General features: G+C 43.5%; 1 protein-coding gene across 4 annotated transcripts in view; it reads left to right on the top strand.

The window, feature by feature from the left end:
• The window catches only part of LOC121538564 (IQ motif and SEC7 domain-containing protein 1-like), a 201836-nt gene that overhangs the window by 122506 nt on the left and 54175 nt on the right, over positions 1-25155 (top strand). Inside the window, exon 1 of one of the 4 annotated variants that reach the window (XM_045207217.1) lies at positions 2868-3750. The exons of the other annotated variants lie outside the window; for them this stretch is intronic. Coding sequence (XP_045063152.1) covers positions 3674-3750 — 77 coding nt within the window. The 5' untranslated portion in view covers positions 2868-3673. Of the gene's footprint in view, positions 1-2867; positions 3751-25155 lie in introns of those variants that run through there. 4 annotated transcript variants of the gene reach the window in all.

Raw genomic sequence — 25155 nt, 5'->3', positions numbered from 1 at the left:
TATGCTTTGGGGGTGTTTTTCTGCTAAGGGGATTTTTGTTGTTGTTATTCTGTCTCTCACTGTTCAAATAAACCTACCATTAAAATTATAGACTGATCATGTCTTTGTAAGTGGGCAAACATACAAAATCAGCAGGGGATCGAATACTTTTTTCCCTCACTGTACATACAGTGCATTCGGAAGGTATTCAGCCCCCTTGACTTTTTCCACATTTTGTTATGTCTACAGCCTTATTCTAAAATTGATTAAATAAAAAATGTCCGTCATCAATCTACATACAATACCCCATAATGACAAAACGAAAACAGGTTTTTCGACAGATACCTTATTTACATAAGTATTCAGACCCTTTGCTATGAGACTCGGAATTCAGCTCAGGTTCATCCTGTTTCCATTGATCATCCTTGAGATGTTTCTACAACTTGATTGTAGTCAATCAACTGGTAAATTCAATTGATTGGACATCATTTTTAAAGGCACACACCTGTCTATATAAGGTCCCACAGTTGGCAGTGCATGTCAGAGCAAAAACCAAGCCATGAGGTCGAAGGAATTGTCCGTAGAGCACCGAGACAGGATTGTGTCGAGGCACAGATCTGGGGAAGGGTACCAAAAAATTTCTGCAGCATTGAAGCTCCACAAGGACACAGTGGCCTCCTACATTCTTAAATGGAAGAAGTTTGGAACCACCAAGACTGGAGTGGACACCTGCTCGTCAAACACGTGTATATATACATCATCTCGTATGTATGGCACAACACTGCTATCTGAATCTGTCTGTATCATCAGAGAGGTGTTTTGGTTCATGTGCACATCAGGCTGCACTTTGTATCCCCTGAAAAAGATCACAACCATTAATGTGTGTATGAATCAGACCCATGTGTTGACCAGTTGATGCTCCTATCTCTCTTCCCCCTCAGACACACTCTACAATGCTGTGATCACAGAGACAGAGAAACTACCACCCACCCACACTAACGCCTGTAGTGATCTTCACTTCAATTAGAGAGTTGATGATCTAATGGATTTGTCTGTATGACTCCGCAAACATTAGTGAATCGAAATGGATGAAACATTCACAGCTATCTGAAAACAGTGTGTGTGTATAAAACCACCGTTGACGTCCATTAATCCATACCTCTGTGCATCTGCGTTGTCTCTAATTCAATAGGTTACTTTCACAATGGTTTAATAAATTCACACTAAATGAAAATTCAATAATTTAACAGTTAAACAATAGCCTACTTGTTGGCAGCCCGCCGTGTCAGTTCAGTAGAATGTATTATGCATTCAAGGAACAAATCTTGATTAAAAAGAGACAATTGAACTGTCGGTGTGTGTGGTTAATTTCGTGAGATGTGTATAAATGGGGCACCGAGGCTTTGTGACAGGCTACTGATTGATTGTTTGCGTGAATTAATTCCTCACTGTCTCTGCTCACAATAGGTGTTCAGTGTTGCTGCCTGTCTCTGTGTTGTATTTCTGGGTGCCATTGGCTATGTCTTCTGGAACACAGGAAGCCCATATTGTGCCAGGAAGTGTGTGAAAGGGGGAAAGCCATGACTGCCAGTCAGTGGGAGAGGGAGCTAAATTATCAACAGGATCATTTGTGTGTCCGCCTCGGTGTGTATGCATGCGTATGCGTGTGTGAAGCAGTATGGGGGATGGTGATGATGGATGGGGGTTGAATAATGATGAGATGATGAGAGGCCCGGGCCTCATTCGTAATCCTGTTTCTCATGGCCACTGGGGCGGCGTGGTACAACAGTCTGACACGGCCTCTCAGACGCACAGAGGAGAACAGACCAGCGCTTGTCTTCAAGTGCAAATCACCAGCCGATCGGAGAAACCATGTTTCTTTCATCTCAGTCGTTGCTCAACCGTGTGCTGCTCCTCATTTGAACACTGTGGTAATGATGATGGTTTGCACCTGTTTGATCCAGGACATTGTTCTGTCACCTCCATCCATTTCCATTCCGTTTTATTTTTCCTTCATATCTCTGCCGATACTGTTCACACCATGTATCCATTCACACCTCAGATATTCAATTACGTTATGAATAGCTTCATGTAGAGACCAGGTATATTCATTCTCTCAAGCAATTCATGTGCCATTGTGTTCACTGCAAATACCTCCTTGAGTTTGACGGTTTAAAGGGGCAATCAGCATTTGCTACATCCATTTTTGGACTTATAAATTAATGATATGTACCTATTGATTATTGAAGAATATAACTTCTAAATGCCCCATGAGCTTAGTTCAACTGTCATACCCCATCAGAACCCAAAATATAAGCTTGTTTTACTCCAGTGTTTTTAAACAAAGTAAATGTAAATAGCCTCAAAACATGGTTAAAACTATAATTTTGTTATCATGGATGGTCAGTCCTTACATCCATAGCTCTGTTTATGAATTTGAGAGTGGTTACATTTCTCCAACCCCACCCCTCAGCTTTTTACCGAAACAGGGGCAGGGAGCCACTTTGTTATTGTTTTTACTACTGACCGCCGCTTTAAAGCAACATTGCATGCCCTGCTTCTATATTAGAGGATTTTATTCCCAAAACAACTCCGCCCTTGTAGCCTCTGCCTATTCTGATTACAGCATGGGTGTACACTCATGCAGTCGTGGACAATATTGTGGCCACTCCCCATCGACGACGTTCTGGCCAATGAGTGTTTGCTGCAAGCTTCCATTTGCAGTTTCAATAGTACCATAGTGTTGCCCGGCAACCAGAGTCTGCACATTTCTGGGAGGTCCTGTGTGGATGGCAGCAGCTGTTATTCACTTCAGAAGAGAGAGAGAGCGATAGAGAGCGAGAGAGAACGTGTGAAGGTACAGAGATTGAGGGAGGAGAGACAGTTTAGTCAGAGAGGAGGAAAAGGAGGAGCAGAAGAGGGGGTCAGAGACACAGTGAGAGAGTGATAGAGGTAGAGGAGCCACCATCTCTTGCCTTCATCGAGAAAGTTTGCTTCTGCGACCAAAGAGAAGGAGGAGGAGAGGGAGTAGGAAAAAGAGGCAATTTCTAAGCCTGGTTGAGACGGTGTCTACCAGAGCAGAGAAGAGAGGGATGTGTGGTGTATGGAGGATTCGTCCTCTGTGCTTCTGCACTTCCACACATTACAGTACCTGTGCCTGCTGAAGCAGTGGATATAGAGCCATGCCTCCCCACAGGCTCCCAGCCTGACACACTCTGGAGGGACGGGAACAGAGGACAGCCTGGGTGACCTGGATACGAGCTGAGGAGAGCTGAGCTGAGCTGAGCTGAGGCAGTCCACAGTGTGCAAGTTATCCAAACTGGGTCTGGGTTGATCCAAACAGATCCAAATAGTTTTTGGTCTGGATCTTGATCTAAGGCTGGTGTTTGTTGAAACACGTCCAGAGCTGTTCTGGTCTGCGGAGGACCATAGAAGCTCTTTAGTGGTCCAAAGAGGTTTACCCGCTCAGGACCAGGACAGTGTGCCAGTAGAAGAAGATATATGTCTGGATTCACACACTGAACAACTGGACAACGTTCTGTATCTATGGTGCCATGATGTTTACTGGATCTGCTAACAGGAACATACCACACCTGGCACAGGAACCTACACCTGGCACCGTGGACTAACCTGCTCTGACTCGCTTTATAGTGGCCCCCTGTTGATCTTCTGCAGAAGAACTTAGGAGCAAAAAATGTGGAAATTAAAGACGTTCTGTATGGATTACTGGCATGTGTTGTGTCTACACCCTCATAACACCTTTCATAAGAGGTAAGTTGACCTTAGACTAGATGTTTTGAAGATTTGTTTCTGATAAAACCCTTGTGATTTAAGATGTGCCTGTGGCTTTATGGATCTTCCTTCCTGCTCTTATTAGAACACTCCAAACGTGAATTAAAACTCTCTGGAATAATTTTATATGGATTCATGTTTTATAGACAAACTGTAACAATGACAACAAAACAACAGAGCAGTTTTTAGGCATAGTGCTAACAGTAAATGTGACTGTGTAAGACATTGCTCTGGGGCCTGAGCTGACTGGACCGCAATCGATTTCCCTGAGAGAAACTAGTTAAGGTCATTTTTTTTCCTGCACTACTTGCTTAACTCACTTGGTCTCTTGGTGATGCTTGTCTACTGTAAGGGACTGGAGCTGCTAAGTGCTTAGGAGGAGAGAAGAGGAGGTGTGACTTGACTCAGCATCCACTGCTCCGCTCCTCCCTCTTGGTCTTCACCTTTCACCTAGTGCAGGATCTCTACAGGGTTGTTCATTACGTTTACTGCTCTCATCGGAGCAGGTAGTGAATCTGTCTGAGTGTTTATAGCCTACACATTACAGGTTAGGGATGTATTAATCTTGCTGCACAGTCTCCTTGGAGTGGGATAGGATTACTTTTAATGATGGAGGATTGGATCACAGCTCAATGTTATCGGCTTAAGTGCAGGACAGGACATTGTACTGAATCTAGAAATAGGGTTTCCTCTCAGCTTTACATGTACATACAGTAGGTAGTTTATACGATAGGAAGTTGGATCCCTTCTCACGAAGCTTCCTCCAATTCATCCCCTCCAATTCCCCTGCAACTCTACAGGGACTACAAAACACGACCTGTCACAACATAGATAGCTGCCGTTCTATATTCCAGTACAGCTGCAGTGATTCCACCATGCGTCTGTTCAGAATACAAATGTTTAGCTGACTCCCACAGAATAGACATGCTCTATTACAATCAAAGGGAACAACCAAGGGCTGACTGGATATATCCTTACAACCAAGGGCTGACTGGATATATATCCTTACAATAAAAGCTTTATAATGTAGACTGCCATTCCAAAGACTGAATCTGACCGTCTCCTGGCTGTTTCTATGTGATCGTGTTGCTTTGGGCTTTTCTGATGCCACTTCATGCAGGAAACCCCCCACACAGATGTGTGTAAGAAACACTCATATCAGGCATTGCGAGGTATACTGCATTTAGAAAATGGTTTTATATTCTACATAACCATAAAGCATCTATACTCCCTGGTGATAATCGAAATGTCCGTTTTAATAACTCATCTAATAACTATCACCTGCTGCAACTTCACGACTGTTATCCTGATAATGATATACACTACCGCTCAAAAGTTTGGTGTCACGTAGAAATGTCCTTGTATTCGAAAGAAAAGCAATTTTTTTGTCCATTAAAATAACATCAAATTTATCAGAAATACAGTGTAGACATTGTTAATGTTGTAAATGGCTATTGTAGCTGGAAACAGCTGATTTTTTTTATGGAATATCTACAAAGGCATACAGAGGCCCATTATCAGCAACCATCAGTCCTGTGTTCCAATGGCAGGTTGTGTTTGCTAATCCAAGTTTATCATTTTTAAAGGCTAATTGATCATTAGAAAACCCTTTTGCAATTATGTTAGCACAGCTGAAAACTGTTGTGCTGATTAAAGAAGCAATAAAACTGGCCTTCTTGAGACTAGTTGAGTATCTGGAGCATCAGCAATTGTGGGTTCGATTACAGGCTCAAAATGGCCAGAAACAAATAACTTTCTCCTGAAACTCGTCAGTCTATTCTTGTTCTGAGAAATAAAGGCTATTCCATGTGAGAAATTGCCAAGAAACTGAAGATCTCGTACAACGCTGTGTACTACTCCCTTCACAGAACAGCGCAAACTGGCTCTAACCAGAATAGAAAGAGGAGTGGGAGGCCCCGGTGCACAACTGAGCAAGAGGACAAATACATTAGAGTGTCTAGTTTGAGAAACAGACGCCTCACAGGTCCTCAATTGGCAGCTTCATTAAATAGTACCCGCAAAACACCAGTCTCAACATCTAGGCAGAGTTGCAAAGAAAAAGCCATATCTCAGACTGGCCAATAAAAATAAAAGATTAAGATGGGCAAAAGAACACAGACACTGGACAGAGGAAGATTGGAAAAAAGTGTTATGGACAGACGAATCGAAGTTTGAGGTGTTCGGATCACAAAGAACATTTGTGAGACGCAGACCAAATGAAAAGATGCTGGAGGAGTGCTTGATGCCATCTGTCAAGCATGGTGGAGGCAATGTGATGGTCTGGGGGTGCTTTGGTGGTGGTAAAGTGTGAGATTTGTACAGGGTAAAAGGGATCTTGAAGAACGAAGGCTATCACTCCATTTTGCAACGCCATGCCATACCCTGTGGACGGCGCTTGATTGGAGACAATTTCCTCCTACAACAGGACAATGACCCAATGCACAGCTCCAAACTATGCAATAACTATTTAAGGAAGAAGCAGTCAGCTGGCAGTCACCGGATTTCAACCCTATTGAGCTGTTGTGGGAGCAGCTTGACTGTATGGTACGTAAGAAGTGCCCATCAAGCCAATCCAACTTGTGGGAGGTGCTTCAGGAAGCATGGGGTGACATCTCTTCAGATTACCTCAACAAATTGACAACTAGAATGCCAAAGGTCTGCAAGGCTGTAATTGCTGAAAATGGAGGATTCTTTGAAGAAAGCAAAGTTTGAAGGACACAATTATTATTTCAATAAAAAATCATTATTTCTAACCTTGTCAATGACATTTCCTTGTACATTTCCTATTCATTTAGCTATATTTCCTATTCAAACTCATTTCATGTATGTTTTCATGGAAAACAAGGACATTTCTAAGTGACCCCAAACTTTTCAACTGTAGTGTACATCACAGGCGTAGCCTACGTGGAGTTTTACTGATGCATTACCCATATAGTTAGCTTGATGTTGCCGATGGCGTCAGGCCTGAGTTTGATGTCTGAATCAGAACTGAGCTGCGTTTGGAGACATGAAAGACTGATCCAGGGTCTGTGTAACCCTCAGAAGCACCTGTCACCCTGTCACATCTATATACAGTGAGGGAAAAAAGTATTTGATCCCCTGCTGATTTTGTACGTTTGCCCACTGACAAAGAAATGATCAGTCTATAATTTTAATGGTAGGTTTATTTGAACAGTGAGAGACAGAATAACAACAACAAAATCCAGAAAAACGCATGTCAAAAATGTTATAAATTGATTAGCATTTTAATGAGGGAAATAAATATTTGACCCCTCTGTAAAACATGACTTAGTACTTGGTGGCAAAACCCTTGTTGGCAATCACAGAGGTCAGACGTTTCTTGTAGTTGGCCACCAGGTTTGCACACATCTCAGGAGGGATTTTGTCCCACTCCTCTTTGCAGATCTTCTCCAAGTCATTAAGGTTTCGAGGCTGACGTTTGGCAACTCGAACCTTCAGCTCCCTCTACAGATTTTCTATGGGATTAAGATCTGGAGACTGGCTAGGCGACTCCAGAACCTTAATGTGCTTCTTCTTGAGCCACTCCTTTGTTGCCTTGGCCGTGTGTTTTGGGTCATTGTCATGCTGGAATACCCATCCACGACCCATTTTCAATGCCCTGGCTGAGGGAAGGAGGTTCTCACCCAAGATTTGACGGTACATGGCCCTGTCCATCGTCCCTTTGATGCGGTGAAGTTGTCCTGTCCCCTTAGCAGAAAAACACCCCCAAAGCATAATGTTTCCACCTCCATGTTTGATGGTGGGGATGGTGTTGTTGGGGTCATAAGCAGCATTCCTCCTCCTCCAAACACAGCGAGTTTAGTTGATGCCAAAGAGCTCGATTTTGGTCTTATCTGACCACAACATTTTCACCCAGTTCTCCTCTGAATCATTCAGATGTTCATTGGCAAACTTCAGACGGGCATGTATATGTGCTTTCTTGAGCAGGGGGACCTTGTGGGCGCTGCAGGATTTCAGTCCTTCACGGCGTAGTGTGTTACCAATTGTTTTCTTGGTGACTATGGTCCCAGCTACCTTGAGATCATTGACAAGATCCTCCCGCACCAATTGTTGTCACCTTCTCACCAAGCTGCTTGGCGATGGTCTTGTAGCCCATTCCAGCCCTGTGTAGGTCTACAATCTTGTCCCTGACATCCTTGGAGAGCTCTTTGGTCTTGGCCATGGTGGAGAGTTTGGAATCTGATTGATTGATTGCTTCTGTGGACAGGTGTCTTTCATACAGGTAACAAACTGAGATTAGGAGCACTCCCTTTAAGAGTGTGCTCCTAATCTTAGTTTGTTACCTGTATAAAAGACACCTGGGAGCCAGAAATCTTTCTGATTGAGAGGGGGTCAAATACTTATTTCCCTCATTAAAATGCAAATCAATTTATAACATTTTTGACATGCGTTTTTCTGGATTTTTGTTGTTGTTATTCTGTCTCTAACTGTTCAAATAAACCTACCATTAAAATGATAGACTGATCATTTATTTGTCAGTGGGCAAACGTACAAAATCAGCAGGGGATCAATACTTTTTTCCCCTCACTGTATGCTAATATATTCGCGCGCAAACACGCACACTATGGTCATTAGTATTCAGACTATGAGGACAAGTCCATAATTAATTAATAATGCATTACATAGCAGTTATTATACCCTGAAAATGGTGCATCCTGCCATTTTTATATTGCTGGGAATCCTCATCAACTGTAGGTACAAATGTCATACTGTGTTGAGTTGATCACGTTTCTTCTGGTATTGATGCATGCTAAACATTGCTAATTGGAATACTGAATAGCAATTCTTCTTATTCCTCTTCCTTGTAATTCCTCCAGTGGTGTAAAGTAACTAAGTATCTGTACTTTACTATTTATTTTTCGGACAACTTTTACTTTTACTCCACTACATTCCTAAAGAAAATATGTACATTTTACTGCCATACATTTTCCCTGACACCCAAAAGTACTCGTTACATTTTGAATGCTCTGTCAAGAAAGCAATATGGTCCAATTCATGCACCTATCAATATAGTGCGTTGTCATCCCTACTGCCTCTGATCTGGCGGACTCACTAAACACAAATACTGTGTTTGTAAATGATGTCTGAGTGTTGGAGTGTGCCCCTTGGCTATCTGTACATTTAAAAAACAAGAAAATCGTGCCATCTGATTTGCTTAATACACTGCTCAAAAAAATAAAGTGAACACTAAAATAACACATCCTAGATCTGAATGAATGAAATAATCTTATTAAATACTTTTTTCTTTACATAGTTGAATGTGCTGACAACAGAATCACACAAAAATTATCGATGGAAATCAAATTTATCAACCCATGGAGGTCTGGATTTGGAGTCACCCTCAAAATTAAAGTGGAAAACCACACTACAGGCTGATCCAACTTTGATGTAATGTCCTTAAAACAAGTCAAAATTAGGCTCAGTAGTGTGTGTGGCCTCCACGTGCCTGTATGACCTCCCTACAACGCCTGGGCATGCTCCTGATGAGGTGGCGGATGGTCTCCTGAGGGATCTTCTCCCAGACCTGGACTAAAGCATCCGCCAACTCCTGGACAGTCTGTGGTGCAACGTGGCGTTGGTGGATGGAGCGAGACATGATGTCCCAGATGTGCTCAATTGGATTCAGGTCTGGGGAACGGGCGGGCCAGTCCATAGCATCAATGCCTTCCTCTTGCAGGAACTGCTGACACACTCCAGCCACATGAGGTCTAGCATTGTCTTGCATTAGGAGGAACCCAGGGCCAACCGCACCAGCATATGGTCTCACAAGGGGTCTGAGGATCTCATCTCGGTACCTAATGGCAGTCAGGCTACCTCTGGCGAGCACATGGAGGTCTGTGCGGCCCCCCAAAGAAATGCCACCCCACACCATGACTGACCCACCGCAAAACCGGTCATGCTGGAGGATGTTGCAGGCAGCAGAACGTTCTCCACGGCGTCTCCAGACTCTGTCACGTCTGTCACGTGCTCAGTGTGAACCTGCTTTCATCTGTGAAGAGCACAGGGCGCCAGTGGCGAATTTGCCAATCTTGGTGTTCTCTGGCAAATGCCAAACGTCCTGCACGGTGTTGGGCTGTAAGCACAACCCCCACCTGTGGACGTCGGGCCCTCATACCACCCTCATGGAGTCTGTTTCTGACCGTTTGAGCAGACACATGCACATTTGTGGCCTGCTGGAGGTCATTTTGCAGGGCTCTGGCAGTGCTCCTCCTGCTCCTCCTTGCACAAAGGCGGCGGTAGCAGTCCTGCTGCTGGGTTGTTGCCCTCCTACGGCCTCCTCCACGTCTCCTGATGTACTGGCCTGTTTCCTGGTAGCGCCTCCATGCTCTGGACACTACGCTGACAGACACAGCAAACCTTCTTGCCACAGCTCGCATTGATGTGCCATCCTGGATGAGCTGCACTACCTGAGCCACTTGTGTGGGTTGTAGACTCCGTCTCATGCTACCACTAGAGTGAAATCACCGCCAGCATTCAAAAGTGACCAAAACATCAGCCAGGAAGCATAGGAACTGAGAAGTGGTCTGTGGTCACCACCTGCAAAACCAGTCCTTTATTGGGGGTGTCTTGCTAATTGCCTATAATTTCCACCTGTTGTCTATTCCATTTGCACAGCAGCATGTGACATTTATTGTCAATCAGTGTTGCTTCCTAAGTCGACAGTTTGATTTCACAGAAGTGTGATTGACTTGGAGTTACATTGTGTTGTTTAAGTGTTCCCTTAATTTTTTTTGAGCAGTGTATAAGGAATTTGATGTTTAACATTTAGTTTTTGAATCATTTTTCCACCACTGTACTTAAGTACATTTAAAACCAGATACTTTTAGACTTTTACTCAAGTAGTATTTTACTGGGTGATTTTCCTTTTACTTGAGTCATTTTCTATTAAGGTCACTTTACTTTTTGAGTACTTTTTCTATCACTGAATTCCTCTTAGTTTCATGCCTCTCTCTCTCTCTCTCTCTCTCTCTCTCTCTCTCTCTCTCTCTCTCTATGACACTATAGTCTCTTGGAAATTATTTAGCATTACAGGGTCGTTGTGTTTTTTATTCCATTATCAAAACCCGTTATAGAAGCCAAGTAATTTATGCTTGGCCTAAAAGACTTCATTATGCTCCTAATTCCTCAGAGTCACTGGAAAGATGTAGTCATGGGGCGTAACTCAAAAAACACCAGCAAGGGTTTACGGTAACATGATTAGATTGAGTTCCATGGCTTTAGCTATGTTGTTAAAGCCAGGCCGCTGTAGCAACTCAAAACAGCCTCTCCCAGCTGTTGAACTGGGGCTAACCCTCCCCCTGCTTGGCCATCCCATTGACAGCTCTGTCATTCTTGGATATGGGCCCAGGTATTACCACAGGCACATGCACACAGGCATGCCTAGCCCACCACCAGTGGCTATCACAGGCAGTCTCAGCCAGATGGGTTAGGGTGCATTGTAAGGAAAGAAAAAGAAGGGGTGTCCTCAAGAAAGAAAGGCAAGAGGGAGGAGTGGTGTAGTAGTGCACAGTGTGGGTGGAGAGCCTTTGTTACGAGGAGGGATGATTTTAATCTGCGAGCCTAGACATACTGTGCTGGGCCTTTACCTAACTTGGTCATCAGGCGAACTTGCTAGTCTAGCAACTTTCTGAGTGTGGATGCGGGCAGGATAAACTGGGACAGGGAACTTCTAAAAGGCGCAGCTGAAGAAACTGGAGCCAGAAGAGAAAGAATTCTCTGTGTTTTTCTATGGAAAGTAAAGGATGTGGGGTGTAATTTGTGGTCTAGTATATGGGAGTTGGTACAGTGTGTCTCACCACAGACTGTTATAGGGGGAGTTGCCACAGTTTGGTGCGTTTGGGACATTTTGAAACTTCCTCCCTGCGTGTTCCATGTTGCAAATTTTTTCCCTGCGTGTCTGGTGTCTGCAGTGATGTCACTGCCGCGTGGAATGTGATGTGGAAGTACTGCATTTCAAGCCGAACAATAAGGTAGGAGATTATCTGTCATGACTGTATGCCTGGTCTGGTCTGGTAAAAGACTGCTAGCGTTGGTTCACTTCTGACTGGCCCCAGACAGAGGGAAGCACTAGAGTCTGCTCCTCATGTTTCTTCTATTTTGTTATAAACTGCTATTAAAATGGCTATAAAACTGGTTTTCTGGAGAAATGTTACATATTCAGCACCCTGGAAACGTATGGTAGGCTAAATCCACACACAGACGAGATTTTGCAGTACACTCCCATAGTAACCCAATCATTCATTTGGAAATGAAGATATGTTCAAGCTTAGAGCAGAGTTTCTGTATCTCAATTTGGCCAGGCTAAAAATATGGATATTTCTGCCCATGTATAGGATTTTCTTTTTAAAGTGCTGCCTACGTACACTACCATTCAAAACCCTTGAATGAGTAGGTGTGTCTAAACTTGTGACTGGTAGTGTTTATATCTATCTTAATTATTTTTGGGAGGTGACATTTGTCCGCCGGCCTACAAAAGAGGGGGCGCTAGTTGCCCATCCCTGGTCTTTGCAACTCTGCCTAGAAGGTCAGCATCCCAGAGTTGCCTCTTCACTGTTGACGTTGAGACTGATGTTTTGCGGTTACTATTTAATGAAGCTGCCAGTTGAGAACCTGTGAGGCACCTGTTTCTCAAACTAGACACTCTAATGTATTTGTCCTCTTGCTCAGTTGTGTACCGTTGCCTCCCACTCCTCTTTCTATTCTGGTTAGAGCCAGTTTGCGCTGTTCTGTGAAGGGAGTAGTACACAGCATTGAACGAGATCTTCAGTTTCTTGGGAATTTCTCGCAAGGAATAGCCTTCATTTCTCAGAACAAGAATAGACTGACGAGTTTCAGAAGAAAGTTATTTGTTTCTGGCCATTTTGAGCCTGTAATCGAACCCAGAATTAATGATGCTCCAGATACTCAACTAGTCTCAAGAAGGCCAGTTTTATTGCTTCTTTAATCAGCACAACAGTTTTCAGCTGTGCTAACGTAATTGCAAAAGGGTTTTCTAACCATCAATGAACCCTTTCAAATGATAAACTTGGATTAGCAAACACAACGTGCCATTGGAACACAGGACTGATATTTGGTGATAATGAGCGTCTGTACCCCTATGTAGATATTCCATTAAAAATCAGCCGTTTCCAGCTACAATAGCCATTTACATTAACAATGTCTACACTGTATTTCTGATCAATTTGATGTTATTTTACTGGACAAAAAAATTGCTTTTCTGTCGAAAACAAGGACATTTCTAAGTGACCCCAAACTTTTGAACGGTAGTGTAGCTGCTGTGCTGATTGCTCAGCTGCCGATCCCCCCTGCTTGATTGCCTTTGTCTGGTCACTGGTGTAGCCTACAAACTTCATGTTGTACACAAAACTGTTCAAACTATTGCATTTCATGCCTCAGTAAGCATAATGCAGCTAGTAGGCTACATGCAGCTATTAACATGTTTTACACCAAACACATTATTGACATGTTAGTACAAACTTTGTCAGTATTGCAAACGTAAGCACAACACAAACAGGCAGTCTAGCGATTTCATGTTCTTCTTAGCTGCTGAGATACATACATATTTTCACTGGTCCGGATACACGCTCGGCTGCCTAGAACGTTCGGCTGCGCAGAGGTGGAACGCAGCATGACAGACACAATTAGCGATTGAATGTTATTTTTTCATCATCATTGCAAACATTGGCTAAGCTGCGCAGGAAGCAGACAGACACTCAAGTACTGTTCTTTTCTCAGGAGCTACGATATGGCAGCAACTATAAAAATTAGCCAACACTGATTTTGTTTTTTCTCCAAAGTGTATGGACTGCGTCCTGCTTGTGCAACTGCAATATATGTGACAACAGACAGACAGATAAGGTTGTAGCCTTCATAACATATGTTTTGGAATGTTCGTTCAAATCGCCGCAGGGTTTTTATTTCAGTTCAGAAATATGAGGCAGAGTCATAGCCTACATCATCATGGCTCAGAAGAGGGTGCGTAAAGAGAGAAACGCGAAGTGAGTTGGAATGTGAGCAGCAGCTACGTTAGGAAAAAACGAATGTGTGCGTAAAATAACACATGCGCAGAACATGATCCGGATCCCTAGCTTTAAGTTTCCGGAGGGGCGGGCGAGACGTGGGCGAAAACTCTGTATCCGTAGCCACGGCCAATTAGTTAGTTAATAGACCAATAAGAGTGTTCCAAACCTCTACCAATAACAGCTAATTTTCTGTTTTCCCCTCCCCACTCAAACCACTCCCAAATAATCATAGCAACATTCTTGCTTGAGAAATTGCTCTTTGCTAAGAAGCTATTTTTGTTTCTTTTTGACCATTTTAATTGAAAACAATCACAGTAAGGTACCTAATTGTCACCCATAAATGATTTGAAATTGAGATAAAAACAGCTGCATTGGAACTTTAATAGGCTGGTGTTGTGATTTGCTTGTTCCATTTACTTCTTCCTGACTTTGTCATCCATCTTCTGAACCCTGTTGGGCTGATTTAAATGAACTGTTATCTCTCGCTCACAAGACATGAACTGACCCAGGAGGAACAGTCCTGTCTCTTCAGAGCACACTGTGCCTCTGAAAAGTGTTCATTTTGACCTCCTGTTCTCTCAACTTTTATCCAGCCTCCTCCCACTTAAAGTTGTCTCTTCTGATAAAATCTCAGAATCTGATGCTTTCACAGGTGGAGTTTGTCTCCGGCGGGAACAGAAGGTTGTTTTGCAAGAAAGGCTAGCTAGACTGTCTGAAGTGAAGAGGCTTTTGAGGAAGTTGTTGAAAACAGTGGTCTGACTGTTTGACAGTGAGAGCAGCTGAAATGACACAGTAGAAGCAACGCAACCTGATCTGATCCTAGTTCCAGGGCAGCGAGTGGAGCACAGCAGCCATTACTTATTTACTGTGTGTGTGTGTCTGGAGAGCGTCTCTGGTGCCCGAACGCTCCTGCATCCCATCCCCAATCCAGAGGGAAAAACAAGGGATCAGGCTGAACTCACTGTTGGGTTTCATGTGAATGGTAGTCTTCTGTAGTCTCACACACTTCCTGCATCTCCAACTGTGTCGGTCGCTTTTGTCCATGTCAGTGTCTGTAACTTCATCTGTGTCAACACTAGGGTGGAATAGGCTGAAAGCGGGGTCGTTGTGATGCTAACAGTGACACAACCCTGCCTTATGATAGACTCCAGGAAGAGCAAACAGACTAACCCAGCCCAGTGGGAAGTACAGTACAGCATGTGGACCTGGTCTGAAGCTGTTCTGACTTAAACTGGACACCTTGACAAACAGCAGCGTCTTGACCTCCATCAGGACCCAGAGAAGAGAGACTCAGGACTCTGCACGTGTGGTCCCTGTGTTGGTACGCTGGGTTTATGACAAGTGAGATATTTTCTGGGCAGAGCGGAGACAGACGTGTGTAATGGAAAAGCTGCATCCTGACGTGTAGTCCCACTGTGGTGAGTTAACTTCTGGTGTGGAACAGCTTAGACATGTCTGGGGAAATCATTTTGGTCAGAAATGCCACTTGAGGGAGATGTGTTGATGCTATGATGGTAATGAGCAGTTGTTGCCATTTTGAAGTGTGGTTGTTTTCCAGCCAACAGTATTGAACAGTTTGGTATTTGTATTTGTTGAAGTATGGATTGATCGTGTTGGAAGTAGTACATCATTCTCACATAAGTTCAGAACACACATACACACACACACACACACACACACACAAACAGTTGCTTTAGGCCCAAATTCACAAGTTTACAGTTGATTTGGCATGTTTCCTCAACTGTGTTCATGATTGATTTTGCACCCAAGTGACCGTATTCAATCGGATATTAAACAGTATTCATTTGTATCCTCTAGCTGTTTTCTTATGTGACTACAGTAACTCCATTTACGGTTGGCTATGTGTGTACACAGTTCTTTAGATCTATTGAATGATGGAGTGAGTGTCCACATTATTATTACAAACACCTTACTGCATACTTTTAAATTGACAAAATCTATAAAACATTTTCCTAAAAGTTTAATTTTTTTAGATTACTTACTGTTACTGTTCCCACTATAACAACAAAAATGGAGTGTACACTTTCAATTCAATTTAAATGTCAATGGTGTACCAGGTAAATTGCAGTGGTCTGAAGGGATAGACCTATTCTATGAATTATATTTCTATGATTGAAAAGACACCCACCCTGTGTTCAAGAGCATGTTGTGAAATAGTTTGACAACCCTGTTTGTAAGCTTTTAAATTATATCAAACTCAACCGTTGATCTTTTCCAATTATGAAGACATGGATGTGTCATGGTAGGGTGAGGTATACAAAATGGGTCAACTTTGACCTGAATGTTTTGACATTCAGGACCACTTTTTGACCACTTCTTCCATGGGAAAACATGTTTAAAACAAAAGGGCTGCTGTCAAAAAGTGATTGAATTCAAATGGATTTACCACTAACTAATGAGTACTGATAGAGTTATTGGGTTAAGATCATCTCAGTTGTTGAAATGTCTTGTGGTAGGGCACACTACATTAGAAGTTGTTTTGCTATTGCAGTGAAGCTACACTCTTTCACACGATCCCCATTCTTTCACTTTCTTTTTCAGCAATGTATCCTAGTGTTGGTGACCAGAATACACTTAGAAATGCAGTGAACCTTGACTCTGGCTTCTACTTCTATTTTACATGATCAGTGTAGCTGTAACTGCTGTAGCTCAAAAGCAGGCACTGCCCTCCATCTCTTCTTCTGCATCTTTCTCTAGCAGCCCTTGTGTTCTCTTACTTTTGATGTCATATTCCTTAGCATCTCGTCTCTGTGGCTGCCTGGTGGATAATGAGGGAGCGTGCTGCATTAACTTATGTAATGGTGAGAGAGGAGAGGAGGGGGTGGGGACGATAGGAGAGAAAAGATGAGCTCATGTTGCTGCACTGCAGCGCTCATACACACACTGCACCGTATGGTTTATACCACATGCACGTACACACACCCACACACACACACACACACACACACACACACACACACACACACACACGAACGCACGCTCCCAAAACACATGCACACACAGAGTACGGTGCCGCTACCGCTATCCAGAATTAGCTACCAATTTAGCTCTACTGCAGAATCACAAGGTTGCCATCTTTTTTAGATCGTTATCTGTCTTTGAATGATAAGATGTGAGTGAGGTGTTTGTATGTGTGTGTGTTTGTTTGTGTGCAAGCTCTGCACGTAGTAGGAGCACATGAAGAGTTTCATTCCAAAACACTATACACTGAGTGTACAAAACATTAAGAACACCTGGTCTTTCCATGACATAGACTGACCAGGTGAATCCAGGTGAAAGCTATGGTCCCTTATTGATGTCACTTGTTAAATCCACTTAAATCAGTGTAGATGAAAGGAAGGAGATGGGTTAAAGAAGGATTTTTCAAAAGTCTTGAGACAATTGAGACATGGATTGTGTATGTGTGCCATTCAGAGGGTGAATGGGCAATACAAAATATTTATGTGCTTTTGTACGGGGTATGGTAGTAGGTGCCAGGCACACCGGTTTGTGTTAAGAATTGCCATGCTGCTGGGTTTTTCACACTCAACATTTTCCTGTGTGTATCAAGAATGGTCCACCACCCAAAGGACATCCAGCCAACTTGACACAACTGGGGGAGGCATAAGAAGAAAAGTTATCTAGATTCTTCAGCTCTTAGCAATTTTCAGCCAATCTCCAACCTTCCATTCTTGAGCAGAATTCTGGAGAAATTGGTGTTCAAACAGCTAAATGATTTTTTAAGTGCCAACTGTATTTTTATAAATTCCAATCTGGTTTTCATGCCCACCACAGCACAGAGACAGCCTTAGTTAATGTGGTAAACACAGATGCCAAACAGCTCTCTGTCCTTGTACTCTTAGATTTAAGTGGTGCATTCGACAATATTGACCATGATGTCCTTCTGGACAGACTGGAGAGGTGGGTTGGCCTCTCCGAGACAGTTTCTAAATAGGTTTAGGACCTATTTAACTGGTCAAGAGTTTTTTGTCACCCTTGGTGAACATAACTCATAGAAAATACATATCACATGTGGCATTCCACAAGGTTCGATTTTGGGTCCAGTACTGTTCAGTTTATATATGTTACCCCTTGGCAGCGTTATCAGAAAGCACACCATTGATTTTCACTGCTACGCAGACGATACACAACTTTGCATTTCTGTGTCACCAGAACATTTTAGCTCCAGGGATAAATTATTAGACTCTATTAGTGATTTTAAATACTTTGATGGCTCACAACTTATTCCAGCTAAATCAAGACAAGACTGAGGTACTTATTGTTGGAGCCAAAGCACAGAGATAGAATCTAGCCTTACATTTTAATTCACGGGCAATAAAGATAAAACATCAGGTAAAAAACCTAGGTGTTATTTTAGATTCTGAGCTAAATTTCGAATCACACATTAGGAATGTGACCGAAATAGCGTTTTACCACCTGAGGAACACTGCCAAAGTGCGGCCATTTCTCTCTCAGGCTGATAGAGAGACTCATCCATGCTTTTATTACAAGCAGGCTTGACTACTGTAATGCTCTCCTGTCTGGTCTACCCAAGAAAGCCATTGGTCAACTGCAAAACATACAGAATGCTGCAGCATGGGTACTGACCAAGACCAGACGGAGAGCACACATTACACTGGTTTTAAGGTCTCTGCACTGGCTGCCTGTGAGTTTTAGAATTAATTAAACAATTATTCTATTGGTTTTTAAATCAATCTACGATTGTGCACCCCAATACATGTACCCAGTAGGTCCCCCAGGTCCTCTGGCACTGGCCTTTTAACTATCCCAAAGCCTTGGACCAAGAGACATGGAGAGGCAGCCTTTAGTTATGCCCCCAGCCTCTGGAATAGCCTGCCAGAGAACCTGAGGGGGGCCAAAACTGTGGACATATTTAAAAGAGATCTTAAAACACATATTTTAAGCTTTGCTTTTTCTTAGGTTGCTTTTTCGTCGTTCAGTTTGTGTCATTCTTTAGTTTTTAATCTTATGTTTGTTGTGTAGTAAATATTTCATATTTTATTTACATTGTTTTTATTTGTTTTTCCCTGTAAAGCCCATTACGTTGCATTCCATGTCTGAAATGTGCTGTATAAATAAAGTTTGATTTGATTTGGAGTCAACACGGGCCAGCAACTACATTTTGGAAGGTGTTCTTAATGTTTTGTACACTGTGTGTGTGTGTGAGAGAGAGAGAGACAGAGAAATATGGGACGAGAGAGATTGAAAAAGAAAGAAAGAAATATTATAAAATAGCTTGACAGGCCACTGGAGTGCTTTCAGCTCTGTGTGTGTCTGAGAGATTGTACAGGAGAACAGTAGATAAATTACCCAGGGCCTTGGGTTAAAGCTGAAACATTACAAATTCATTGGCCAAGATTCATCAGAGTAGGTTGATGATGGATCCTGTGCTGATAGATGTGTAGTCCACATGTTGGAGGTCATCTCATAACTGAATGGATCATCATTATTACACCACATTCATTCATAGATTTGGCAAATTACATTTTTTAGAACGAGTATGATCCTCTATGAGACTATAGCTATTGATTGCCCTGCTGAAGTATTCAGTAGCTTTTTATCCTGTTGTGACCTATTGATGTAGAATACTGGAATACTTCATCAAACTAACAAGTTGTGGTATTTTGGGCATGCACCCTCCTACACTGCTGAGTACAAACAGTTGACTAGCATGGTTTCATAGCCCACTGTTTGATCTCCATGGATGGATCCCCACATCTTTAAATTAGTACCTGCCTCTGTGAGAAATTACAGCGTTGGGACTGTTGCATGTAAATAATAATTAAAGTGTACAGGCAAATCAAACGAACGAGCAAACGAGCGTGTACACGCTGGAATTAGAATGCACGGCAGTGAATGACAGAAAGCAGACGGGCCGCGCGCATCAACGCTGTCAAAAGCGTCATGCGCTTCAAATTAGAAAGCAAGTTTATTTTTCTCGCATTTACACGAAACGATGCTCGTTCGTGTTTCGTTTGATTTGGCCTTTAGGCCTAAATCCTTCTTCAACAATTATTAGGAAGTAGTTATTCTGTCAGCCTTTTCTGTTACCGTGTGCAGTACTTTTATTTTTCTCAAGGACAAAGTATTCTATAGGAAAATTGGTACGTTATGGATTTTTCTGTCATGGTAGTTAAGTGTAATGGGGACTTACTCCATCATTGCTCTCTGTCATCAAAATGGCACTAAAGAAAGTTATTTAACAACTGTAGTGGGATTCATTGCCAAATATTTCAGTCTGAGACTCTAATTGGCTTAGAAACATGTCATTTTGTCTCTCATTCCCCTGTCTTGGTATTGGACTTGGAGATCAAACCCTTTCTCTCTATACAGTACTGTTACTGTCAGCTTCACACTCCTCCCCAAATGAGCTCCCCTGATAGAGAAAAAGAGAGAGAATAGAGAAAGAGAGAGAGAATCTTTTTCCTCCTCTCACTCCTGCTCATCCCCAAACACACTATCTCTTTTCTCAATCTTCTCTTTCTCGCTCACATTCTCCTTCATTAAGTGCAGTCGCTATTTTCACTCACTCGCTGGTCAAATGAAATCACAGAATGGTTTTGGTACTGAATTGCTGTGCACTGGCTCCATCTGTTGGTGAGAACATTTTACAAAAGAGGACAGGAGCCCCCATCAGCAGCTGAAAATGTTCCCAAACCAAGTCGCCTTCATATTTATGAAGTCTCCACACATACAATTGCTTTGGTGTTTTGTTGTAGTAAGTGAAGGAGAGATACACAGCCCTTTCTCTGTCTTGGCTAACTGCTTTCTCCCAGACAACACAAACAAGATGACAGGTATGCCACTGTGAACTTCCCAAGGGCAGAGACCTGAGAAATAAAAGGATGTGGGATGTCTTTACCCTTACAAACAACTGGACAAGTATTCCATGGTTAACCATTGGAGGGCAGAGAAATAAGAGATGTGGGGATGTGGGGAGCCATTGGCTTGTGTGTATTCCCTCAGAGAGTCTTCTTCAGCTCTCTCATCTCCCCTATCCCCCTGTCTCTCTCGCTCTCTCGCTCTCTCCCTCCTTCTCTCTCTCCCTCCTTCTGTCTCCCAGGCATCTCTCCAGCAGTTCCTCCATCTGATTACTGCTTGTCTCTATAGAGATCTATAGGTAACATTTACTTACTATTGTTCAGAGATAATTGGCGGTGCCTGCTGGGAACAGAGGGAGAAAAACCACAGCATTAAGCTGTAAAGTAGCCGTGCTGGAAGAAAGATGATATGAATATGATTTAGTAGACCCAGGTTACTACTGGGTTGAAATTGACACAGATGACTTTATTAGAGCCATTTGATTGATTGATTTATTAATACATACTAATCTCTCGTGGACAGACGTACATAACATGTATCTAGTAGATGACGCAGTTACGCAATATTTGGTTCTGGGTTTCCAAGATTAATTCATACAAATACAAAAAAATTACATTTTATAGCGCAGCTATTTTACAATAGGGGAATCCTGTGGTAACGGTGGTGACTGGAATCTGGACTAACGGAGCCTTCCATGGAGAGAGATGTTTCTATTGTGTTCCACAAGGTGCTGACAGACACAGTGTTGGGGTCTCTGGCCCAGCAGAGAGCCAGGGGACTGGGCTAGGGAGCTTTGGTGAGGCCTGGACAGGACACAAAGCCCAGAGGAAAGACAGGGAGGTGGAGGTTTCCTGGAAGCCTGATGATACTGACAGTGTTTTCCACTAGCGATGTCCATGGTTTCCTTTTCAGATGATACAATCGCATGCAGTGATTAGTTTTTCCTTTCCATTCATACACTACAGAAGTGGTTTGATTCAAACCAGTTGAGATCGAAATAAAATTCTTATTACAAGCCAATATAGATTGCAATACATTATTTAGTACGAGGAGTCAGTCCAGATTCAATCAGTATAAATTATAATACAATTGTTTCAGAGTGTTGTCTGACAAAGCTCAGATTTCCCCTCTGGTCCTGTCATGTGTGGTGGAGAAAGAGAGAGCGAGAGAGAGGGAAAGAGAGCGAGAGAGGCATGGAAACAGGTGTGGTGACCTTGCAGCGCTGCAACAAACTGATTCTGGACACACACGTCCCCACTGTGCCCGGGATCAACGCAACAGCTGAATAAATGCACTGAAAGAGAGAGAGGGATGAAGGGAGAGAGAGAGGGAAGAAGGGGGAGAGAGAGAGAAGAAGGGGGAGAGAGAGAGAAGAAGGGGGAGAGAGAGGGAAGAAGGGGGAGAGAGAAGGAAGACGGGGGAGAGAGAGGGATGAAGGGGGAGAGAGAGGGAAGAAGGGGGAGAGAGAGGGAAGACGGGGGAGAGAGAGGGAAGAAGGGGGAGAGAGTGGAAGGAAGGGGGAGAGAGAGGAAGGAAGGGGGAGAGAGAGGGAAGAAGCAGGAGAGAGAGGGAAGAAGGGGGAGAGAGAGGAATGAAGGGGGAGAGAGATGAATGAAGGGGGAGAGAGGGAAGAAGGGGGAGAGAGGGAAGAAGGGGGAGAGAGAGGGAAGAAGGGGGAGAGAGAGGGAAGAAGGGGGAGAGAGAAGGATGAAGGAGGAGAGAGGGGGATGAAGGGGGAGAAAGGAAACAGCTGAGTGTATGAGAGAGATGGTGGTATGTTAGTGGACAGAGAAAGAGAGAGAAGGCAAGATCGACAGAGCAGCTGAGAGAGAGCGAGCGAGAGAGAGAGAGAGCGGTTAGGGGGAGGGTGCAGGGAGAGCCTCTCCTTTTCATTGACATTCAGGGGAATGTGCTGATGACTAAAGAATAAATCTGTCAGATGGAGGTTCCTGCCTGGTGCTCCATGTCTCTTAACCCCAGGCAGCCTACACTACAGCACTATATCCCAGCTCTATCCACCTCTCCTTTGCTAGCCTAGCAGCCTGTTTATCGACCTCAGCGCTACGTAGATCAACGAGCCTGCCTTATAGTGCAGGGGCTCTCAGCTCCACCTGAATGCACTCGTGTGTCTCTCTCTCTCTCTCTCTCTCTCTCTCTCTCTCTCTCTCTCTCTCTCTCTCTCTCTCTCTCTCTCTCTCTCTCTCTCTCTCTCTCTCTGTCTCTCTCTCTTTGCTCTGCACTCGACACAGAGGTGGCAGATATATGAAGGCTCAGGTAGGTGGGCACATGTATGGTGTGTTGCTGTCAGTGTGTGTTTGATGGTTGCTTGCAGTAGTGGGGTATAAGCGGTGTTGTTGTGCTGGCTAAGTCGGTGTGTGGCAGTGAGGAGGGATGCAGACAGTGGTTCCAGAGCTGCAGCTGAGAGCAGAGGCTGCCATGTCAATGGACCGAACGGTACGCCGGAGTACCGGCTCCGCTTCTCTGCTCTGTAGTCTGATGTCATGGTCATGCTGATGCATGTCCCCTGGAGGGAGAGAAGAGAGGGGGAGAGAAAGATACAGAGAGAGATAGAAGTGTTTGTGTGTGTACATACGTTTATTTAACATTAAAAGTGTGTGCTCTTGTCTGAACAGAGATGGTTTGTGAGGACATGTATAGCCCAGTAGATCAGTGGCTATTCTGTCCTCTGTTGTCTCTCTCTCTGTAGACCAGGGATGGGCAACTGGTGCCCCCTCTTTTGTAGGCCGGCGGACAAATGTCACCTCCCGAAAAATAATTAAGATATATAAACACTACCAGTCACAAGTTTGGACACACCTACTCATTCAAGAGTTTTTCTTTATTCTTACTATTTTTTACATTGTAGAATAATAGTGAAGACATCAAAACTATGTGTTTGAGCCAATCAGTTGTGTTGCGACAAGGTAGGGGGGGTATACAGAAAATAGCCCTATTTGGTAAAAGACCAAGTCCATATTATGGCAAGAACAGCTCAAATAAGCAAAGAGAAATGACAGTCCATCATTACTTTAAGACATAAAGGTCAGTCTGAGATATGGCTTTTTCTTTGCAACTCTGCCTAGAAGGTCAGCATCCCGGAGTCACCTCTTCACTGTTGACGTTGAGCAGGTGTTTTGCGGGTACTATTTAATGAAGCTGCCAGTTGAGCGCCTGTTTCTCAAACTAGACACTAATGTATTTGTCCTCTTGCTCAGTTGTGCACCGGGGCCTCCCACTCCTCTTTCTATTCTGGTTAGAGCCAGTTTGCGCTGTTCTGTGAAGGGAGTAGTACACAGCGTTGTACGAGATCTTCAGTTTCTTGGCAATTTCTCGCATGGAATAGCCTTCATTTCTCCAAACGAGAATAGACTGACGAGTTGCAGTGGTCTCTTGATTTTTTCCGCAGCTGTATAGATTTTTGAACTCAGTCGGGGTCTCAACTTACTGTTAATAATAATAGAATACGGTGCAATTTCAAAACGTATTTATGCATCAGCAGTCACTCAATTAGCCCATGTCAGCAAAATATATGTGATTGGTAAGTTAGTCTAAAGGCCAGCTATCTAAACTTGTAGTAAGTATGGTCGAATTACCGACCGGTGTGGGGCCCATTGATCATCAGTTATCGTATTAAAAACTGCAAACTTTTGCCTCCACCCTATGGCAAAATGGGTAGAATTGCAGGAAATTAGCTGTAAAACTGCTAATTTTTCTCTCCGCCCCATAGCAAAATCTGTAGAATTGCAGCAAACTTGCTTTAAAACAGCAACATTTTCTCTATGCCCCATGGCAAAATTGCAGGAAATTTACTTTAGAACTATCATTGGTATGAATGTGGGTACGCAAACCCCTCATGATGAGTTCCATTTTTTGTGGCCCCCACCCACATCAAAGTTTCCCATCCCTGCTTGTAGACCAATGCTTGTTCCCTCCTGTCCAATCTATGCTGGATCTTCCTTCCTGTCCTATCTATGCTGGATCCTCCTTCCTGTCCTATCTATGCTGGATCTTCCTTCCTGTCCTATCTATGCTGGATCCTCCTTCCTGTCCTATCTATGCTGGATCTTCCTTCCTGTCCTGTCTATGCTGGACCAGAGCAGCCCTGTCTCTCCCCAGCCAGCCCAGCTCTCATCTCTGACTCACTGCAGAGCTCCACGGTGATTCATCGTGATCAGCACCCGGCAGCACCCTATTAGCATATTTTCAATTAAACCTATAGCGGACAGGATGGGACCCTCTGATGACTGCACATTGATTCTTCCTCAATTGTTACTGAGGATGCAGACGAGGCAGTGTTGGTTATAACAGACCCCTGCCTGTTTTTTCCCTGTTCGCTCAGAACTGCTGATCTGCAATCATCATAGCCGTATACAGAATGGATGGCCTACCGGAGCCATCATTAGAGCAAATTAAACGCACAGAGCTGTGAGTGGTCTCTCTCTCATCAGTCATATGGCAGAATGGAGGTCGGGGAAACTACAGGGCTGTACTGTATGCA

The sequence above is a fragment of the Coregonus clupeaformis genome, chromosome 24 (assembly GCF_020615455.1).
Source record: "Coregonus clupeaformis isolate EN_2021a chromosome 24, ASM2061545v1, whole genome shotgun sequence".
Lineage (NCBI taxonomy): Eukaryota > Metazoa > Chordata > Actinopteri > Salmoniformes > Salmonidae > Coregonus > Coregonus clupeaformis.
This window is presented reverse-complemented; position numbering and strand designations above follow the sequence as displayed.